The sequence below is a fragment of the Anolis carolinensis genome, chromosome 2 (genome assembly GCF_035594765.1).
Source record: "Anolis carolinensis isolate JA03-04 chromosome 2, rAnoCar3.1.pri, whole genome shotgun sequence".
NCBI lineage: Eukaryota > Metazoa > Chordata > Lepidosauria > Squamata > Dactyloidae > Anolis > Anolis carolinensis.
The window spans coordinates 2,741,105-2,753,897 of NC_085842.1; the positions used below are offsets into that span (position 1 = coordinate 2,741,105).

Consider the following 12,793-nt stretch of genomic DNA (forward strand, 5'->3'; position numbering starts at 1 on the left):
ATCCTAATGGACCATTTGCCAAAGGTTGTGATTAAACAGTCTCAAATACCAAAAAAGGTTCATTGTAAGCAGTAATAAATACACACTAAATGCACAGTGGGCTCTCCCAGTATAAAGTCTGAGATTTATTAAACACAAAATAAACCAAGACCATATTTACTTATAAGAAAACTAAAGGCTTGAGTCCGGCTAAAATAATACAATGGCAGCAACACAGTCGAAGTAACAATAAACACAAGTCAAGGTCAAGAGTCCAATTAATGCAGACATGAAAAGTACTGCAGATCCAGGTCAGGAGCAAAAATAAACAATACTGAAGATTACAGTCCAATAGTCACATGCCAGGAGTTCATTCAACAGAGTGGATAAAAAACAACCAAGAAATCAAATGAAACCAGGAAGCTAGTCCAGAATTTAAAGTCAACAATTCAGGATACAACAAAATCCAGGAAAGAGTTACAGGTACATGGCTGGAGCCCAAAATTCTAATGGAGGGGCAGTAGAGCCAAGACATGAGACAGGAGTATGAAGATATGACGTTATCTGTGACCAAAGAGCTATTCTTTTTCAGAGCCGTTTTATCCAGAGATCTCAGCTGTTGCACTTTTCAGCAAACCTTCACAAATCATCCTAGAAACCTGTGTTGGGTTTCCTTGTGGAGGAGGTTAGGTGAACCCCTTCGTAGTTTGCTGCAATATTGAGAAAAGTGCCCCTCTGAGTAAGACCTCTGAGTAGCAGACAAACTGGGATTCATGGTAGAGAGAGCAAGGTGGTGACTTTCCTCTTTCTTTCCAATGCTCTTTTAAGGAGCTTGGAAATAACAATAATAAAACTTCCACTCTATCTCCTTGAAGGGACTCAGGGCGGTTTCCAGTATATATGGCAAACATTCAATGCCAAAAAGGAAAAACATACAAGAAATTACATCAAGCAATACTAAAGCAGCCTAACTTTAAACTTAATCACAAACAAAAATAACCAAGGATAAAAACTTAAGTGACCTAAACAAACGCAAATGCATAGTATAAATTTATCACTGGGTAAAAGACATCTAGAAACCAATAACTAAAACCTTATAGAGAGATGAGGTGATTTGCAGCAACCAACAGGCTGAAGTTAATTCCAGTATCGGAAGAGATTTAACAAATCTAGGGGAGGATGTAAATCGAGAGATGTTAGTCTTCCTTCTCCCCATACACCAGGGTGCATAGATGTTTTTTTAATCAACTTTTTGAAAGCAAGGAGAGAGATGGCAGCTTTTAGTTCTTTTGGGAGGGAGTTCCAGAGGCAAGGAGCGATCATTGAGAAGGCCCCCTCTCTTGTTTGTTCCCACCAGCCGTGCTTGAGATGGAGGTGGGCCCTAGACCAGGACCTCTTCTGCAGATCACAGTCCACAAGCCAGTTTGTATGGGGGGTGCGATTCTGCAAATATTCTGGGCCCGAACCATTTAGGGCTTTATAGGTAATGACCAATAAAGAAAAACAATAGGCAAGTCTCCTCTAGCCACGCATGAGTTCTTTCATGTCCAGTGCATGCTGAACTTTCTCTAAAGCTCTTTCTAGTTCCATGGATTTATGTGGCTTTTCCACAGTATGGGTCCTTTGATGGGAACGTAGGTGGTCACTGCGACGGAAGCTTTCTCCACATTCTATGCATTTATGTGGCTTCTCCCCTGTGTGGGTCCTTTGATGGGAATGCAGATGTCCACTTTGACTGAAGCTCTTTTGACATTCCATGCACTTATATGGCTTCTCCCCGGTGTGTGTTCTTTGATGAGAACACAGTCTGACACTCCGACTGAAGGTTTTTCCACATTCCATGCATTTATATGGCTTCTCGCCTGTGTGGGTCCTTTGATGGTAACGTAGATGGTCACTGCGACTGAAGGTTTTTCCACATTCTATGCATTTATATGGTGTCTCCCCTGTGTGGGTCCTTTGATGGTAACACAATGTGTCACTCCGACTGAAGGATTTTCCACATTCTATGCATTTATATGGCTTCTCCCCTGTGTGGGCCCTTTGATGGGAATGCAGTTTGTTACTCCGACTGAACGTTTTCCCACATTCTATGCATTCAAATGGCTTCTCCCCTCTGTGGGTTCGTTGATGGGAACGTAGACTACCACTCTGACTGAAACTTTTCCCACATTCCATACATTTATATGGCTTTTCCCCTGTGTGGGTCCTTTGATGGGAGCGCAGTGTGTTACTGCAACTGAAAGTTTGTCCACATTCTATGCATTCAAATGGCTTCTCCCCCGTGTGGGTCCTTTGATGGGAACGTAGAGTGCCACTCTGACTGAAGCTTTTTCCACATTCAATACATGTATGTGGCTTCTCTCCTGTGTGGATCCTTTGATGGGAACGCAGATTGCCACTCTGACTGAAGCTTTTTCCACATTCTATGCATTTATGAGGCTTCTCCCCTGTGTGGGTACTTTGATGGGAACGTAGACTGTTATCCCAAGTAAAGCTTTCTCCACATTCCATGCATTTATATGGCTTCTCCCCTGTGTGGGAGTGTTCATGTCTAGTAAGATAACTTTTCCAACCAAAGTATTTCCCACATTCCATACACTGATGTAACTTCTTCCCTGTGTGTGATTTCGGATATGGAGGTAGAGGACTTGCCATTCTTTTACATTTATAATTCAAATATTATGCCAGGTGTTTATAACCTCTTGAACAGCACTGTGTTTGTATGACTCCAGCCTTCCAATGCCTCTCTTTTTACAGCACAATCATATCCCCCCTTAATTGCACAGACATGTAGGTTATAATACACGTTTCTATTACTTATTTCTTTTTGTTGTCATTGTTGTGCATCTTGAAGTCACTCCTCGGGCAAAGCTCTCAACAGATTTTCTTCGCAGAACTTTTTCAGAAGTTACCTGCCAGACAAATGAGAGGAAATTCTCTTCAGGAGTTGAACAGAGAAAGATCTCATGGAGTATGAAGAACAAGTCTAATACTGTAGCAAAATCAGGGGTAGAGGGAAGATGCCCATTGCCTGGTGACAAATACTTTATTTAACACCTGCCATAACAATGACCAATCCCTCCTCAGATACAATTCTCAGCCAGAGAGGTCCTGAGCCTCTCTAAACTACAAACTCTAGAATCCTGCAGGAAGCAGCCACAAAATTTTAAAGGGGAAGCACACTGTTCTACTTAGAAGCCCAGAAGTTGACTTTTCTGAGGCTGCAAGGATTCTTCCTCTGTGTGGCGTTTTTAGCCTTCTCCTTCATCCCTTCATCCCATCTCCCCTCCTTTCTTTGGAGGCTCCTCTGCCCTCCTCTTCATCATGACCTCAGTCTCCTGAGGGGCTTACATCCTTCCCACCCTTCTTTTGGTCATGAATGAGGAGAGGTGAATGTGTTGCAGCCACCCAGGGCTTCATGTATTTCCTCCAGCTCCAGAGTGTGTTTTGAAAAATGTGTTCTTTTAAAACATTAGTGTGTGTTCCAAAAATGTATTTGTTTGGGTTTTACTATTTAAAACTTTTTTTATTAATGGTTCTTGAGTTATAATTTATTTTAAAAGATTGTTGCCTGTCTTCAATCCTCTGCTGGGCAGAAAAGCATGATAATGCAGAAAATACATAATTCCAAGTGAATAAAAGAAGCAGTCCTTCATTGATGGCTGCGCTGGACTATGGAATGACCTGACAGAAGAAATCTTGACAGCTAAATGAGCTGTCACTGAAAACCCTCTCTCTTCCAGCAGGCCTACCCAGTTAATTTTAAGCTGTGAATTTTAAATGTATGTTTTATTAATATTGGTGTTCTAATCTACATTATGTGTATTTTAATATAAGCAATACATCTGTTGTATCCCACCACGAACCATGAGGAGAGGTTGGTAACAAATAACATTATTATTATTACAGTATTACTAGCTTTGCCCGGCCACGCGTTGCTGTGGCTTATGGGAATCATTTGTTGGCCAGGTGGAATAGCAGTGAATAGCTTTGCAGCCTCAAAGCCTGGCTGTTTTCTTCTTGTGGGAATCCTTGTTTGGTGAGCTGGAATGCAATGGAATAGGGTTGCTGTTTGGAAGGCTGGGTGCTTCCGTTCTAGGGGAATTGTTTTTTGGGCTGATAGAATTGCAATAAATAGCCTTGCTGTTTCAAAGCCTGGCTACTTGCTACCTAGGGGAATCTTGGGTTGGTCAGCTTCAATAGTACAAAGTAGTATTGCTGCTTCAAAGCCTGACCACCTTCTACCAAGGTTAATCCTTTGTTGGTCTGGTTGAATTGCACTGAATAGCCTTGCATCTTCAATGCCTGGCTGTGTTATACCTAGGGGAATCCTTCTTTGGCGAGCTGGAGTAGCACCCTCAATCAAAGGGCCACTTTGAAGCCTGGCTACTTCCTTTGTAGGGGAATCCTTGTTTGGCCAGCTTGAACTGCACTGAATAGTCTTGCAGCTTAAAAGCCTGGCCGCTTTCTACATAAGGCATCCTTGCTATACCAGGTTGAATGGGATGGAGTAGCCTCATGGCTTCAAAGTCTGGGGATTTTCCACCTAGAGGAAATCTTGGTTGGCCAGGTTGAATAGAACTGAATAGCCTTTCTGCTTGCAAGCCTGGCCGTTTTCTACCTTGCTGAATGCTTGGTTGGCCAGGTTGGATAGCAATTAATAGTTTCAGTGCAGCAGGTATGAATGCTGCCATTAGCCACCTTGATTAGTATTTAATGGCCTTGCAGCTGCAAAGTCTGCCTGCTTTCTGCCTGGGGGAATTCTTTGTTGGGATGTGTTAGCTGGCCCTGGTTGATTCCTAGAGATTATATTATACCACAGTAATTATTATATATTTATAATCTTATATTATCTGCTTTGGATTATATGAGGCCCCTTCTACACAGCTGTATAAAATCCACACTGAACTGTATTATATGGCAGTGTGGACTCAAGATAATCCAGTTCAAAGCAGATACTGTAGATCAGGGGTCCCCAAACTAAGGCCCGGGGGCCGGATGCGGCCCTCCAAGGTCATTTACCTGGCCCCTGCCCTCAGTTTTATAATATAATATTTTTATATCATTTTAAATAATATAATATATTGTATATACATATAATATTGATAATATTATAATATACAATATAATACTAATAATACCATATAATAATATTAATTATATGTTATATATTACATATAATATTACAGTATAGTGGTATAGTTCAATATAGTAATATATAATGCTAATATTGTGCTATGCTAATAATATAATGTATGTACATACAGCTGCTCTGGAGTGAGAAGGTGAGAAGGGCAGGATATAAATGTAATAAATAATGTAGTAAATGAATAAATAAATAAATAATTTTAGACTTAGGCTCGCCCAAAGTCTGAAATGACTTAAAGTCACACAACAACAACAATCCTAATTAACTTGACTATCTCATTGGCCAGAAGGAGGCCCACACTTCCCATTGAAATCCTGATAGGTTTATGTTGTTTACAATTGTTTTCATTTTTAAATATTGTATTGTTCTTTTGTTGTTGTTTTGCACTACAAATAAGACATGTGCAGTGTGTACAGGAATTTGTTTGGTTTTTTTTTTTTTCAAATGATAATTCGGCCCCTCCACAGTCTGAAAGATTGTGGACCGGCCCTCTGCTTTAAAAGTTTGAGGACCCCTGCTGTAGATTATATGCCTTGGTATTCTGGGTTATATAGCTGTGCGGAAGGGCCTTGAGTCTACACTGCCATATAATCCAGTTCAAATCAGATAATCTGAATATTATAGGCAGTGTAGATGAGGCCAGAGTGTACTCTGCCTGTGCCCTGGGCAACATTTTGGCTGAGGGAGTTGCTAGGACACGAAGGGGGTGGGTCCTAAAGGTAGCAGAGCCAACCTTTCTGACTGGCAGTTAGGGGGAGAAAGCTTCTTCCTCATCCTCTGTAACTTGGCCAGAATCAAGCATCCCCTCAGAAGAAGGTTAAATTGCCTCTGTGTCTGTCTCTGTCTCGGTTCTATGTGTATATGGCCACTGAATGTTTGCCCTATATGTATATAATGTGATCCGCCCTGAGTCCCCTTCGGGGTGAGAAAGAAGGGCGGAATATAAACACTGTAAATAAATAAATAATTATCTCCCAGTTCTCTCTCTCCTCGAGGCAGAAAGAGGAATCTGCTGAAGGAAGAAGGCCTCGGGGCAGGATGGGAATGGATCGGGAGGGGGAAGAAGACCCTCGGGAGACCGCTCCCCACCCTCCTCCCCAGGCCTGGCCACACTCACCGGCTGAGGGAGAAGAAAACTCCGGTTCTGAGGAGTCCCTGAGGCGTCGAGGCCCAAAACTCCCGGATGGAGCCCCACGCTGGGGCAAGCCTGCTCAAAATGGCGCCAAAGCCAACGTCCCACTCCTCCGGAAGTGACCTCAGAGGGAAGGGCACCACTCGTCTCCTCCCCTTCTGAGCACTTCCTCCTGCCTCTCTGGGAAGCGGAGGCCTCCTTCTCGCTCTACTTCCGCCCGGCCTCAACATGGTGGCCACGAGTAGGTGTCCATAGAGAGGCGGGGCTTAGCGTCCCAAAGACCAGGACTGTGGCTGCAAAGGGAGAGCCAGCCATTATTTATTCATTTATTTAGTAGGGACCAAGGGCCAGAAAATAGTAGATTATTGCCTATATAGCTTTGCCTCTGCAGATATCATATAGCTTTCATATAGACAATATAAGCATTTTGTATGAACCAAATTAGTATGTACAACACAGGGCCTGTGCCCCTCCTCTTCCTGTGAGTTGGTGCCTTTCTCCAGAAAGTTCCAAAAAGAGAAGAAAGCTCGGAGTAAACAAGTTAGGTCATTGGTATCACTTGTGCCAAAATAGGTGTGGAAGGTGGGGAAGACCCTCAGCCATAGATCAATTTTAGATAAGCCGAGATATAAATTCTTTGTTTGCTACTAATTCTTGTGCCTGAATTCCAATATGCCGATGACAACGTAGCCTGTGCACATTCAAAAGAAGACCTACAAGCCACTCTAAACACCTTCGCAGAAGCATACGAGAAGCTCGGCCTCTCACTGAATATCGAGAAAACCAAAGTGCTCTTCCAACAGGCACCAGCTAAACCCTTTGCAATGCCAGCTTAACGGTGTAACATTAGAAAACGTTGATCATTTCCGCTCCCTTGGCAGCCACCTCTCCACAAAAGTCAACATTGACACTGAAATACAACACCGCCTGAGCTCTGAGAGTGCAGCATTTTTCCGTATGAAGCAGAGAGTGTTTGATGATTGGGACAACCGTAGAGATACCAAGGTGCTTGTTTATAAAGCCATTGTCCTCCCAACCCTGCTCTACGCCTGCGAAACGTGGACTGTCTACAGACGACACTGAAATACAACACCACCTGAGCTCTGCGAGTGCAGCATTTTTCCGTATGAAGCAGAGAGTGTCTGAGGATTGGGACATCCATAGTGTTCCGTCCCCCAGGACGATGGTTTGCCTTACTTATTGGTCGTTTGTTTGTTTTCCCTCCTTTGCATTTTGTTTCAGCCTCTGGCTGCAAAAGCCCAGGAAAGGTGGCTTGAAGTCTGCAAGAGCTGGCTGCAGTTTTCTTTGCAATGATTGGTCAAAGAGTACAACATCCTAGGACCGCCCTTTTTACCAGGGTCTAGTCTCCATTTTAGAGTTTCATTCTGGCTATAGTCTTCCAACGTGCTGGAGCTGTGCAAGGCTAACTGGGACAAATCATCCTCAAAACCAGGCCAATCTAAGCCTATCCAAATTAGATAAGTATTGAATTATACTGATCTGGAATAGGAAATCTAGTTAGAGGAGCAGGGTTATTCCATCGCTTCTAGAACTAATCTTTGCTGTAAAGATAGGGAAGGAAAGAGTTTCTCCTTCTAATATAGACAGCGTGATTAGGGTATAGTGGTTTTATAATCACCTTTGCCTTCTGGAACCAGGGATAATTCTGCAACTAAAACCTATGGAAATTTGTTTCATTTTTTGCAACTTTAAGATCTGTGCCAGGTTTACAACCTTGTATGAATAAACATCCTTTTTTGAAGTTCTCCAGACTCAGTCGTTCAATATTTTAGGACAGCTTATAGGGATTTGCAGTTCGCCCGGATAAAGGACGGCACGTTTCAGCTTTATAGTTTTTTTTTATTGTCTGGCGGACGGCACAGTTTTGAGGACGATCAGCGGTTTTCCACTTGAGCTAGCCTGCACGGCCATAGAGACTTTGATTTTGTTGGTCTGTTGCAGTGAAGCTTGCTGCCATTCCTTCAGCCTCTGCAGTATCCTGCTCTTCAGCTGCGGCTGTTTCTGCAATTGCACGGCTGTGCAAAACCCAGCAATCTACCCCGAGCTCCTTCGGTGGCAGGTATCGAGCCGCGGAGCTCCAGCAGCAGTCTTTGGGCTCACACAGAGGTGGTGAGTCCAGAAGCACCAGGCCGGGAACCAGATAAGCCTGGCAACTCCAAAAGAAAGTTCTGGCTGAGTCTTCACAGTGGCTAGGATCTCGGCCGGGACAGTCGCCCGGCGGTGGTGACCTGCCTCATGGTCCGGCGGTGGTGACCTGCCTCATCATCCTGCGGTGGTGACCTGCCTCATTGACCTGCGGCGGTGACCTGTCTCATCATCCTGCGGTGGTGACCTGCCTCATTGACCTGCGGTGGTGACCTGTCTCATCGTCCTGCGGTGGTGACCTCCCTTCACAGCGGGGAGGAGGCGTCTCTTCTCTCCTCCTTTCCAAAGCCAGCCTCGGTGCTCCTTCGGCGGCAGGCCTCGAGCCGCGGAGCACAAGGTGCTTGAAAATTTGGCGAAGTCGCCATTTTGGCAGTTTACGTCACTCGGGCAAGGGAGGTATCAAGTGGCAAGTTGCTGTCAGTTGGCATTTTGCAGCTTGCCTACCAAAGTTTGGCGCCAAAGGTCACAATCTTTGTAAAGTATAGTTACTTAGTGATATATATTGCTATGGTTAAGTGCTGTGAATTGTATTATATATTGAATTTGCCTTTATTGTAAATTTACTTGCAGGTATATTGCATTTGCCTTTGTTGTAAATTTACTTGCTATTAAGAATACATAATGTCTATGCAATTTCAAGATGATGCAGATGGTATACCTCCTTCTGAGGCTGAAAGTAGGAATGAAAGGCCCCAAAGGATAAAGTACCCTTCAGCCAAGATGCTAGCCCATCTAATAGATGAAAAGGAGCTCCTCCATGTGAGGTTAGGTTCGGCATGGGAGCGAATTGTAACATTAATGGACAGAATTGAGAGCTTGGGTATTACAAGGGTGCCATCCATATTACAGACAGACCTTGAAGAGACCTTCGGTATTTGGAGGGGTTTGGTGTCTAAGATAGTCCAGGTCCTCGAGCGCATTAACGCCAAGGATTCAGAGTTAGAAATAGTGAGTGTCTTAGCTGACACTAATGAGAAAGAAAATAAGGTGAGGGCAATTCTAGATGCCTTGGAATTTAGTTCTCCATCTGTTAATCTAAGGTCTGAGCCAAAAGGAAATCAGTCTTCCTTATGCAGCCATGAGACCAATCTTTTAAAATCACCTGCTGTGGCACTTAGTCTTAAGTCCAACCGCTCTAGCCAGGTATCTAAGCTAAGGGAGTGTGCATCATCTAAACATAGCCACTCTAGCAAGTCTTCTGCTGCTGGGAGTGCCATCTCTTCCCTAGCTGCCTTGCACATTAAGGAGGCTGCACGTCTAGAGCTAAAGAGCAAGGTAGCGGGGGCGGAGGCTGATGCTAAGGCAGCTGATCTCACCCTTCCCTTTAAAGAAGAAGAGCAACGACTGCAAATAGAACAGGCCCGTAGACAAAGCGAAATGCAAATAGAACAGGCCCGTAGACAAAGCGAAATGCAAATGGAACAGGCCCAAAGGCAAGGTGAAATAGAAATGCTTAGAATAAGGATGGATGCTACTGCCAAAAAGGTAAGGGCTGAGACTTTGGCCAAGGCCCTAATTGAGCCACTCACAGAAGAAAATGTAAGTCAGTTGCCGAAGCAGGACCCTTCTTCCAAGGTGCTTGTGCATCTTAATAGCTTAAACAGCCAGTTTTCGGATGAGGAACAGGAAGACTTCTCTCCTTACCCAGAGCAGGGCCCCAAAGTCACTTTTGAGTTTCCTGCAGAGCAGAGCGTCATAGCGGGGAGCTCACCCTTGCCCGAGCTACCTGTGCCTCCTGCTAAATCCCTAGGTCAGTCAATCAGGGCCTCAAGGCCAAGTGCTAGTTGGCCCTTACAGACAGCTGCACAGGGAGCCACCGATTCGTCAGTGGTCGATGTCATCCCTCCAAGAGGCCAAAGGTTGACGCAAGGTGCACGGTGGGAGTCCACTCCACAACAGCAAACTCCTCAATTGTTCCCTTCGACGCCAGAGTCCCAGCTTGTCTCCATCATCAGAAGCCCCAGAAGAGATCTTAAGGACAAGGGTGTCGAAAAGTTTTCGGACAAGCCTGAGGAATTTCTTCTCTGGAAGGCCACCTTCCAGAGAGCAATCAGAGACTTAAAGTTATTGCCTGAGGAAGAACTGACTCTTCTGGCTGCATGGTTGGGCCCAGCCTCATCCTCACAAGTTAAGAAGATCTACGCAGCCCACGTAGCCGATCCCGACAAAGCCCTGGAAAAGGCCTGGGCCAGGTTGCAGCAGAGGTATGGGGCCAGCACAGAGATTGAAGCATCTCTTATGGACAAGCTTCAAAGGTTCCCAGCTTTGAAACTCAAAGACTTCAAACTCTTGTGGGACCTCAGCGATCTCCTTACGGAATTAGAGTCGGCCAAGGAGAATCCAGAACTGCCCGGTTTGAAGTGCCTCGATCAGCACCTGTCCCAGAGGCAGATCTTGACCAAGCTGCCCTTCACTTTGCAAGAACGCTGGGGACAGGAGGTCTTCAACTACAAGGAGGCCCACTCCCAGGCATACCCTCCATTTTCTCATTTGGTCCAGTTCATCACCAGGGCGGCCAGAGAAAGGAATGATCCGCAGACGGGCCTCCCCACCTTATACCAAGGGACCCAGCCAGAGAAGGCACCTAAAGTGGAGAAAAAACCATCCAGAGAGGCCAAAAGACCGGTTAGTGTTAAGGCTGTTGAAACTCAGCACAGGGCCAACGAATCCAAGTCAGAGGTGAAGGAGGTGCTCTGCCCCATTCACCAAAAGCCTCACAGTTTGGCCAACTGCCGGGAATTTGGCAAGAAGCCTTATAAAGAAAGACAACAGATTGTACAGAAGCTGGGCATATGTTTTAGGTGCTGTGGAGCAACTCCTCACTTTGCATCCAACTGCAAAGAGGACGTCAAATGCGCAAGGTGTAACAGCCTTAAGCATTGCACCGCGATGCACAACTCTGACGCTGTCTCCCGCACCAAAGGGGACACGTCTTCCAAAGAAGGGTCATCTACTGAAGCCACCAACATGCAGACCGCGTCACGGATGCAGGAGGATGCTCCATCGGTCGCCTGTACTGAACTATGCTCTGACGTGCACCAGTTCAGAGTCTGCCATCCCATCTGCCTAGCAGATGTATATCCAGCCAGAAGACCTTGGCTTAAAAAGAGACTTTACGTGGCTTTGGATTCACAAAGCGACGCCTCCCTGGCGACTCCAGAGTTTTTCCAACTGTTTGACATAAAAACCCAGACGGTCGACTACACCATGTCCACCTGTGTAGGGAAGAAGAAGTTGCAGGGTCGCATAGCATCCGGCTTTGTTGTCTCCTCTTGTGACCAGAAGAGACTGTTCGAGTTACCAGACCTCATTGAGTGTTCCTCTATTCCCCGGAACAAAAGGCAGATTGTCACCAGAGAAGTCGTGGAAGCCCATCCTCACTTGCGAAAGCTGAAGAACGCCTTACCTGCTTTCCGTCCAGATGTGGACATTGCCCTTCTGCTTGGTGCGGACTGTCCGAACTTGTTCTATGTGAACGACCAAGTTAAGGGACCTCCAGGGGCGCCCATTGCTCAGCTGCTACCACTAGGCTGGACAGTTACAGGCCCAGTGTGCATAAATAGGATGCACCCTCCATCGTCGGTGGGCACTCGTCAAGCGCACGTGCTTCAAGGCAGTCGCCCCACACTAATGCATAGCTGTTTGAGTCATATCTCGGTCTATTGTCAGGGGATAACACCAGAGTATTCTTCCATCTTTGAAGTCTCCGAAAGGGATGAAACTACAGCGCTTTCCAAAGATGAACAGAGGTTTTTAGAGATCATGAACTCTCAAGTTTCCCGGAGTCCCGAGGGAAATTGGATAGCCCCTCTGCCTTTTAAAGCAGAAAAACCCACTTTGCCAAACAACAGGCATGTGGCAGAAAATAGACTCTGGTCACTGAAGAAGAAGATGCAGAAAGACCCCAAGGTAAAGGAGCAAATCGTTGGCTTTATGGAAGACATGTTCCAAAGTAACTACGCCGAGGTCTCTGATCAAAGTGAGGTCAATGAAGAAAACTGGTTCCTGCCTTTCCATAAAGTCACGCATCCCCAAAAGCCTAACAAGGTCCGAATTGTATTCGATGCCAGTGCCGCATGCCAAGGCATTTCTCTTAATAATGTTTTGCTAAAGGGACCAGATCTTTTAAACAGTTTGCTCGGAGTCATCTTGAGATTTAGAGAGAAAGAGTTTGCTGTTATTGCAGACATCCACAAGATGTTTTACGCCTTTTTAGTTCGTCCTGATCATCGCAGGTACCTCAAGTTTTTGTGGTACGCGGACACTCAAAATTTGTGTGACGTTCGGGTTTTTCAGATGCGCGTACATGTCTTTGGAAATACCCCGTCTCCAGCCGTTGCAAACTACTGCCTCAAAAGAACCGC

General features: G+C 45.3%; 1 protein-coding gene across 2 annotated transcripts in view; it reads right to left on the reverse strand.

Annotated features, from left to right (window-relative positions):
* Positions 1-102: 102 nt before the first annotated feature.
* LOC134292346 (zinc finger protein 239-like) overlaps positions 103-12,793 on the reverse strand; it is a 29,891-nt gene continuing 17,200 nt past the window's right edge. The window contains exons 1-2 of one of the 2 annotated variants that reach the window (XM_062972823.1): positions 6,249-7,394; positions 103-2,894 (exon numbers count right to left, since the gene is read on the reverse strand). In XM_062972823.1, coding sequence (XP_062828893.1) covers positions 1,501-2,637 — 1,137 coding nt within the window. In that variant the 5' untranslated portion in view covers positions 2,638-2,894; positions 6,249-7,394 and the 3' untranslated portion in view covers positions 103-1,500. Of the gene's footprint in view, positions 2,895-6,248; positions 7,395-12,793 lie in introns of those variants that run through there. The other variant, XM_062972824.1, reaches the window with a different exon arrangement.